Source organism: Pogoniulus pusillus, chromosome 9 (assembly GCF_015220805.1).
Source record: "Pogoniulus pusillus isolate bPogPus1 chromosome 9, bPogPus1.pri, whole genome shotgun sequence".
NCBI lineage: Eukaryota > Metazoa > Chordata > Aves > Piciformes > Lybiidae > Pogoniulus > Pogoniulus pusillus.
Genome location: NC_087272.1, coordinates 5,590,932 through 5,600,127, shown reverse-complemented (window position 1 = coordinate 5,600,127; position 9,196 = coordinate 5,590,932). Strand labels below are relative to the sequence as shown.

Below are 9,196 nucleotides of genomic sequence, written 5' to 3'. Positions count from 1 at the left end.
AGGGAACTCCAGGCAGAGCGGCTTGACCGAAGGACACCATGCAGAGTCGTGGTGCTGGGGCAGGCCGCGGAGACCACAACCGGCGCAGGTGAAGGCTCCTATGCTAAGCACCGCCGCCGTTTTCCCACTCTGTCACCGTTAACTATCACCCTCTGTGCCTGCTCCTTTAAAAAGGGGCGGGGCCTCTCCCCGTCTCTCCACATCAAACGGCCGGCACCGCCCCGCATCGCCATTGGTTGTCGCTGGGGCAGAGCGGCCGGCCTCCGCCTGCAGCCATTGGCTAGGGGCGAGGCTGGAGTTCCCGGATGTGGGCACGTTCGGCGGTTATAAAGCGCCGAGGGAAGGCGGGAGCGGACGCAGTTTGAATCGCGGCGGGTCGGGACGCGCCGGTGCTGTTGTCCGGGCTCCGTTGCGTGAAGGACGCCTTCTTCTTTTGTTTGCCTCTGCGCGGCGCTGCGGTCCGGTTCACGATGGTGAGGAGCGGCGGGGAACGTTTGGGGGGGCGCATCTTGGGGGTGTGGGTGGGATCAAGATGAGAGGGCTGTTGCGGTGAGGTGTAGACGCGAGCTGCCGAGGGGAGCGCGGATGGCGGGCGCCGGCGGGCGCGTTACCTGTGGTGGAGGAAAAATGCCGGCGGGGGGGGGGGGGAGGTCGCGCCGCCGAGCAGAGGGAGTGGCGAGCGCGCATGCGTACCGGGTGCAGCTTCTGGTGCCGGGGGCAGTGGGAAGTGCGCAGGCGCCTTGGTCGGGCGGGAGGGAGCGCCGTGGGGGCGGGGCAAGAGCCGAGAGCATGCGTGGCGGGGGGGGGCGCCGCGGGCGCCGTTACGGTGCCGCTGCTGAAGACATGGCGGGCGGCGGACGCGTCAGCTCCTAAACTCCTGTGCTTTGCCAGGCTGGTGGTAAAGCTGGGAAGGACTCCGGAAAGACCAAGACCAAAGCGGTTTCCCGTTCTCAGCGGGCTGGATTGCAGGTGAGCAGCGACTGGGACATGGGTGAATGGAACTGGGTTTGGCCTTCTATATCTTGGCGGGTTGTACCTTGTGAAACCTCTGCAGTTTGCTGTCTGTTGTGTAAAGAGTGTTTAATCCTTGACCGTGTTTATATCTGCTCGACTGAATATGGACCTTCTGCATATTTCTGCTGGAGAAAATTCCTTTGTGGCTGTTGTTGCTGCTTGTGGTTAAAATTGTGAAGTCGATACAAAGTTGTCAGAGATTGTAGCGTGTACTGATGCCACTGATTTCTGTTGCCCAGGTGATGTGGAGTATTACATTTTTTCCTATGGTCATAACCTGTTCTTGTTTTATTTTTCAGTTCCCTGTTGGCCGTATCCACAGGCATCTGAAATCTAGGACTACTAGCCATGGGCGTGTAGGTGCCACAGCTGCTGTGTATAGTGCTGCAATCTTGGAGTATCTGACAGCTGAGGTAAAGCTCCTGCAAGAGTCACAAAGTTGTTCACAGTGGTATAATGATAACAGCTTTGAGACAATTTGAATTGTATGCATCTTCAGGAGACCATGAAATAGGCACAGAACTTCTTGCTCTGCATTTTGTGCAGAGCAGATCATTGTCACTTAGAGAAAAGATGGAAGTATCAAGTACTATAAAATGTGCCATCACAGTGTCATTTCTCCTGTAAAACTCTCTTCTTGGAGAAAAGTAGATGCAGAGCTGCAGAGGAGGAAATTCAAAACGGACGTTTTTTGCTGTCCTAGTGTCACAAATAGCATATTTGGCATAGTGAATGGAGTAGATAAGGTCTTGGTTTTGTGACTGAATCTAAAAATGGTCTTGTCCTCAGGTTCTTGAGTTGGCAGGAAATGCATCCAAAGACTTGAAGGTGAAACGTATCACTCCCCGTCACTTGCAGCTAGCAATTAGAGGAGATGAAGAATTGGATTCTCTCATTAAGGCAACAATTGCTGGTGGTGGTATGTAAATTACTTGCTAACGGTTTTGAAGTTGAGTGTCAGGAACTCTTTAACAGACTGGGTCTAGCTTAATGCTGTCATTTCATTTGAAGTGCAAAGTTGGAGAGAATTGAAGAGAAATAACACGGTCTTACTGTTGCTCTTTCTTAGGTGTAATACCGCATATCCACAAGTCTCTGATTGGAAAGAAAGGACAGCAGAAAACTGTCTAAAGGATACCAGGATTCCGTGTTATCTCAGGACTCTTAAGTACTTAATTGTCCAGTGTTGGTGATTCCAGTGGACTGTATCTGTGAAACACAATTTTGCCTTTTGTAACTTTGAGAAGCTAAAGCTCCCTTGAGCTTTCTAACAAACCAAATTTCTGCATTGAAGTCTTAACCGTATTTAAGTGTTACCATGGCTTCAAAGAAGCTATTGTATTTGTAGTGGGTTTTGATTGAGCTGACTGTTTCTAGATTGGTTTAAGTAAAGGAAATGTTTGGTTTTGTACAGACTTTTCATCCACTAGAGTGGAAATATTCAATAAATGTTATATCAAGACTGATTTGTCTCTTGTCTGCTAATTGAAAAATACTCAACCTTGACTAGGCACCTCTGAGTCATTCCAAGTCCGTGGAGCTGTGCTTGACATAGCTAGAAGCACAGTCCTAGAAAGTTGTGCTAGCACAGGGTACTTTATCCTGCCAATCTTTCTCCTAACAAAACCTGCAGTGTACTGGTCTTGGGTGGATCAGCTGTAAGGCCAGTTTTGTTTAATGTGAGCCTTCCTAGAGATCAGGGATCTGTTGAGGAGGAAGGAAGGTAAGCTGAATGGATACTGAAAATACATGTCTTAGGCTGTTTGCTTTATGGCAGGGCCTGACCCCTCTTACTGTTTCTCTTGTAGAATAGGGAGAGATCATAAAAACGAGCTGCTCTGCAGGAGCTTCCACTGGCTTAGTGTGTGAGCTCAGGAAGCTTAAAATGTGCTGAGCTGGGAAGTGGTGACTTGGTGTGACTGACAGGCTCCAGGGAGCTGAAGTCTAAAGCACTTGCTTTCAGCTACACTGAGGTCCTACACCAACGAGAGGCCAAACTACATAACTAGGCCTTAGAGTCACATTGTCAGTAGCAGCTGAAGAAAGAGTTCTGTAGCTGTTCTGGCTTTCTGTGAGGTTTAACAGGTGGCCTGGGCAGCCTTTGCTGTGGTAAGGGTATTCTCATCTTGGTGAGAAGGAAAGGTGCTGCTAAGAGTGGTTGCTGAAGTTGCTTTCCCGAACTCCAGCAGTGACGTACTACTCTGCAACTGAATGAGCTCTTAGCTTTCGTAACCTCTCTAAGGTAATCTGCTGCAGCAGTATAGCTGGAAGGTAATGATCTAGACAGTAGGTGCTGGTTAGACCTATTTTAATGGCACTCATCCTCTAGAGCTGCAGTGCCTGAGCACACAGATCCCGGCTCAGCAGCTCTTGGTGGACTCTTAATGGATGTTGCTAATTATAGCAAGTTCTAGGTGCTAATAGGTACGGTAAAGTGTAGTTAACGCACTGCAAGGAAGGACAATGCGTGGGTTCTCGCTCCTGGGCGCGCCCCAGAACTGCCGCGGCAGGCCCCGCGGGTGCGGTGCTCCCATGGCCGCAGTGCAGCGGCAGCACCCAGCCGTTCGCCCGGTAGTTTTCCATAGCAGCTGTGTCTCTCGGGCTGCTGCCAGGAGGCTGCGTGCGGAGCAGGGCAGCGATCCCAGCCGCCTGGAGCTCGCCGCTAGTCGCGGCGCGGCCCCTCGCTGGGGCAGTTGCCGGAGCCCCGGGGCGGGCGGGGGGGGCGCCCCCAGCCCCGCGCTGCGGCGCATGCGCGACCGTGCCCCGGAAGCAGGCGGCAGGCCGGGGTAGCGGCCGGGGCCGAGCGCCGCTCTGGGGCTGCGGGTACCGGCGGCGCTCTGCGGCGGGATGAGCCCTGTGGAGTGAGAGGAGACCCTGCTCGTCGTCCTACCCACTGCTCTCCTCTCTCTGACCCTCTGCCTCGCCCGGCTCCGCTCTGGCTTCAGGCCCCTTCTCTCTGCGCTGCGGCGGGCGGAGGCGGCGGAAGGAGAAGCCCATGGAGGGGAACCGGGACGAGGCCGAGAAGTGCATCGGGATCGCACGGGAGGCGTTGGAGGCCGGCAACCGTGACCGTGCCCTGCGTTTTCTCGGCAAGGCCCAGAAGCTCTACCCGACCGAGACGGCCCGAGGTGAAGCCCGGCCCCCTCCCCTGTGCCCGGCGCCCCTTCGGCCTTGCTGCCGCTGCTGCCCCTCCTCCCCTCTGGCTTGGCCGCTGCTTTTCTTCCTCGAGACGAAGGGGACTGTGGGGCCTAGGGGAATGCGGGCAGGGGGAGTCTCCTTACATTGGGGCCGGTTAGCCTGCGGGGCAGGATCCCAAGGGGCTGAGGCGCAGAGCGAGGGGGGCTCAGTGGTATGTTCTCCGCACCGTGCAGGAACAGCGCTGCCGCTGAACCGGCCTGGTTGGGGTCTGCGGCGGTATGTGTGGCTCGGCTGCATAAAAAGGCCGAAGCGATGCTTCAGGTGTCCAGGAGGAGCGCTTAGGGCAGGTGGATTTCCACAGTCAGTGTACGTCTCTGGCGTCAGGCGGTGGGAGGAGTGGGGTTATCTGCCTCGCCAAAGGGCTGCCCTCTGAGCCAGCCCAGCTGCTCGCCTGCGCTTCCTCCGTGTAGCCATCAGTATGAACGCAGTCATACAGGCTAGGCTCGGACACGACTAACAGCAGGACCTCAGGCTGAGACAGAATGGGTTGGCTTCTGCCATTGTGAATTATGTCTTACTGATAGCTTGCAATATGAGCTGCTGCTCCAGACTTGAGCACTGTCTTCATCTTCTAATTTACTTGTGGATTGTTTTTCTCTCGTGTGTTTCCGTTTTGGTTATGTGGTAGTTACATCAGAATTACACATGGGTTTAGCTCTGCTAGAGAAGACAAGATAGGTCTTCTCCTCTGGCTTAACTGACTCCTCACACAGTTCTATGCTAAAACTTGAAAAACAATTATCATCTTATAAGTTATTTTTATAAAGGAGCATTAGTAAGGTTTCACAGTATGCAAAGGGATTATCTGTCTTGGAGTAGTTTCTGTCACTGTCACAAGTCAGCTCAAAATTCCATGGAACACCACAGTGACTTGTTGCGTTCCTTTGGTTGTCGCTTAGGAAAGGCTTTGGTACTCTGTACTGACTTAAAGGCCTCGGTATTTAACATTTTTGGTATATAATTTTGGGGTGAAATCCCAAGGGGAAGTGTTCTGTGCCGTGTTTTGTTCTGCAGTGGAGCTTTTAAGTCAAGTGAGCAGATGGAATTCAGTGATTTTTCTCCTACAAAGCAGAGTAGATGTTGCTGGTAAGTCACCTGGAAGAAGGTAGAAATTGCTTTGGATCGAGAATGTGGCACCGTTTGTATTCCTGCCAGGTTACCTACCTCTCTGAAGTAAAAACAAGCAGAAATTTGCCATGTGTCTTTAAATTTACATGGCTTCAGAAGATGTCAGCTGTTTTGGAGGTTGTGTTGGTCAGGAGGCACAAAGGCTAAGGATGTCAGTCCAGTTTCTTCCACTGAAGAGACTGAATAGCTTCGCATGGCTCACAGTTACTGTCTTATATCTCCAAGATAAAAGTTATGATAGTTTTCTGGGGGGACATAGAATCATAGAATCAACCAGGTTGGAAGAGACCTCCAAGATCATCCAGTCCAACCTAGCACCCAGCCCTAGCCAGTCAACTAGACCATGGCACTAAGTGCCTCATCCAGTCTTTTCTTGAAGACCTCCAGGGACAACTCCACCACCTCCCTGGGCAGCCCATTCCAATGCCAATCACTCTCTCTGGGAAGAACTTCCTCCTAACATCCAGCCTAGACCTCCCCCAGCACCACTTGAGACTGTGTCCCCTTCTTCTGTTGCTGGTTGCCTGGGAGAAGAGGCCAACTCCCACCTGGCTACAGCCTCCCTTCAGGTAGTTGTAGACAGCAGTGAGGTCACCCCTGAGCCTCCTCTTCTCCAGACTAAACAGGCCCAGCTCCCTCAGCCTCTCCTCATACGGTTTATGCTCCGGGCCCCTCACCAGCTTTGTTGCCCTTCTCTGGACATGTTCCAGCACCTCAACATCTCTCTGGAATTGAGGGGCCCAGAACTGGACACAGCACTCAAGGTGTGGCCTGACCAGTGCTGAGTACAGGGGAAGAATAACCTCCCTTGTCCTACAGGCCACACTGTTCCTGATGCAGGCTAGGATGCCATTGGCTCTCTTGGCCACCTGGGCACACTGCTGGCTCATCTTTAGCCTACTGTCTGTCTCTGCCTCCAGGTTCCTTTCCTCCTGGCTGCTTTCCAGCCACTCAGTCCCCAGCCTGTAGCACTGCTTGGGGTTGTTGTGGCCAAAGTGCAGAACCCTGCACTTGGTCTTGTTAAATGTCATCCCATTGGCCTCTGCCCACCTATCCAGCCTGTCCAGATCCCTCTGACATGCCTTCACTTGATTTGTTTTGAGCGTTTGGGTTTGTTTTAAGTAGGACTGGTGGGACATAACCACCATGTTCAGTGTTCAGTGCAAGAAATAGATGGCTAATTAGGCTATTGTCTGTAGGGCTCTTGTTTTGTTCACTGCGGAAAGCAGGAAAGTGTGTCACAAAGGAGGTACAAATCTAGGGAGAAGAGGATGGTCTTGCAGTTATGGTAGTGAACTTTCATCTTGGGAATTGTGTACTGAAACTATATGCTTCTCAGAATTTCTCTGTTAAGTAAGTCATTTCACTCTGTTTCAATTAGTGATGGCTAATTGTGCTTTATTTTTCAGATCTTCAACTTGAAACAAGGTCTTGATTTGTGGACAGTTAAAGCTTCATCTGAAGCTAATGAGAATTGCAGGCCCTAGGCCTGATTTGAAGTAGGTACTTAGAGATTAGGGAATGCTGCAAACTTGTAATATCTCTGTGCTTCAGTTTTCTAGCTGTGGAGGTTGGTAGTTCTTTTAAACATAACCCATTTCCTCCCAAAGCAAGACCAACTCATTGAACACTGGGTTTTGTTTTATCGAGGCATGTAATAGACCATTAAAAGTGCAGTAAGCTACAAGGACGCAGAATGTCCTTTTTTCAGGACCAGAACTGGGAGGTGTGCAAGAAATTGGAGCTGTCATTTTACACTAAGACCAATCAAAATTACTGTTTTGTTAGCTCATTGTCATCTTTTAGACAAGTGGGGAATCCACTTGGGGGAAAAAAGAAAACAAGACAAAACCCACAGTAATTCATTAGGTAATTAAAAATGTGTCAACAGCACATACTGAAAAGAAGTAAACAGTTAAAATCTTGCAAACTTTTAGTTCTAACACACATTCTTATTTTACAGTCATAGTATGTTTGGTTTGTATGGTGATAGGACAAAGTACTGCAGCCCCAGTTACCACTGTGCTCATTTATTTTCTCAGTGGTGGTGTAGGAGTTAGCAGGTAGCTCATATCAGTTTGTCACTGAAGTCATGATGTAGTCTTGAGAACAGTTGTCCATCATTTCAGAAATGATCTTCCATTAGTGATAAAGTCAATGAGAATGGTAGTACTGAACCATGTAGGGATGGAAGCTTCCTCCTCTTGGTGTTACAAGGGATGATAGAACAGAGCAGGTTTTAGCTCTTGTCTCTAAGACAGTGCTGTGTGTGATTTGGTTTTGGTGACATTTGCATTTAAAGCTCTTTCAGCACTAGTTTAGTCATCAGTGAAGTTTAGTTGTGCTAAACAAAGCTTCTGCCTGAAATACGCTGACTGTAGCAGTGCTATTTTAAGGCTTTACTAGTGTAAAATGTAAGGTCAGTGCTTATTTAATGGTACTTAGCTAATGACTTCATAGTAGCAATGTTGATGTTGCTCTTTGCTATGAAATTATTGTATAATTCAGCTGTTCAGGATACTGTTGGATTATGATTTTTTGCTAATGATTCACCTTGCAATTGAACAGGAACTAATTGCAAGTCTGGAAAAGATTGGGAAGAATGGATTTGAAGACAACACAGGCGAGATCTCTTGATCAAACTTAGATGCCATTCTGTTAGGAGTTGAAGACAGAAAATTATGTTAAGGACAGCTTTCTTTATCGGTGTTCTTACTGGTTTTTTACACTATTTCTGCCTTTAAAAACAAACTTACTTTTTAAGGCTCTTGCACTAGTATGAATGCTGAATTAAAAAGCTCTTCTATTGGAGAAAGTGGAGTTCATGTACAGTGCTTAACAGTATCAAACGCAGTGCAAGGATCTTTTATTCAGCAGCAGCTAACAATATGCCTTCAGACACAGCTGGAGATAAGATTTGTTGTCCTGCCTGCTAGAAAACTAAGTCTTTGGCTCCTTGTATGACCTGTTCTAAAACATCTAGATGCACAATGAAAGTTTTCTTTAAATACAATGTTAGTAGTAGAGTTCTAACAGCCTGTTTTACTGCCAGCAGATCTTGGAAGAGTCCAAGTTTTTTCTGAATATCTGAATTGTATCTTTTATTTGAAGAAAGCAGACCCTTTGTGCAGCTTTCTTTTTCAACATAGAAGAATAGCATGTTTGTATATCCTGTGTCCTGCTATTTTAAGATGTTAGCAATTGCAGAATTTATGGGGGGGGTGTTTTTTTTTGCAAGCGTTTTGCATTGTCTTCTCAGCAGTGCAGCTCCATTGTGGGGATGGGAGATCTGAGAAGGTGATTAGGAATTAGTAATGTTGAAAGTACAGCACAGCCAAACCATTTAATGAGAAGACTTACCAGCTAAACTAGCTGTAAAGAGACACTGGGCATGGAAATGCCAAACCATTATCTATACCTGCATTTCTACCATTCTTGCTACTACTACTGGTTTTGCACAAGCATTAGTGCAGGGATGGGTAATTTCTAGAGCAATGCCAAATATAAAGGCAGGATTTGCAAAGCTGTTGAGTAAGTGTTTTTTCCTAGAGGGTAGGTCAGGATCACGTGTTTGATAGGTTCCCACATGATATCACTATAAATATCAGACATCACAGGGTAGAAAGAGAATTCTTTTGTTTTCTGCTAACACTTGTCTGGAGCACGTTTGAACTGAAAATTCTTCACTCTGCTGGGCGCTGTCAGTTCAGATCTCCATTCTTGATTAGTTCTTAGCCTAAGGACATAGTTGCCTGATTGGAGTTGTTACTACTTATCTAACTCAGAAATTTAAATGCTGTAACAGATGATATTGGAACAAACTATTGCAAATATTTGTGCATGTGCTTCAACTATA

The 9,196-nt window shown here is 48.5% G+C and overlaps 2 protein-coding genes across 2 annotated transcripts in view; both read left to right on the top strand.

The window, feature by feature from the left end:
- Positions 1 to 295: 295 nt before the first annotated feature.
- On the top strand, positions 296 to 2,480 carry LOC135177979 (histone H2A.Z). The gene is made up of 5 exons (XM_064148386.1): positions 296 to 473; positions 892 to 969; positions 1,314 to 1,427; positions 1,804 to 1,933; positions 2,084 to 2,480. The coding sequence occupies exons 1-5, from the start codon at positions 471 to 473 to the stop codon at positions 2,143 to 2,145; spliced, it is 387 nt and encodes a 128-aa protein (XP_064004456.1). The 5' UTR covers positions 296 to 470; the 3' UTR covers positions 2,146 to 2,480.
- Positions 2,481 to 3,778: 1,298 nt separating this feature from the next.
- DNAJB14 (DnaJ heat shock protein family (Hsp40) member B14) overlaps positions 3,779 to 9,196 on the top strand; it is a 35,259-nt gene continuing 29,841 nt past the window's right edge. The window contains exon 1 of the mRNA XM_064148384.1: positions 3,779 to 4,142. Within this exon, the coding sequence (XP_064004454.1) occupies positions 4,010 to 4,142 (133 nt within the window). The 5' untranslated portion in view covers positions 3,779 to 4,009. The remainder of the gene's footprint in view (positions 4,143 to 9,196) is intronic.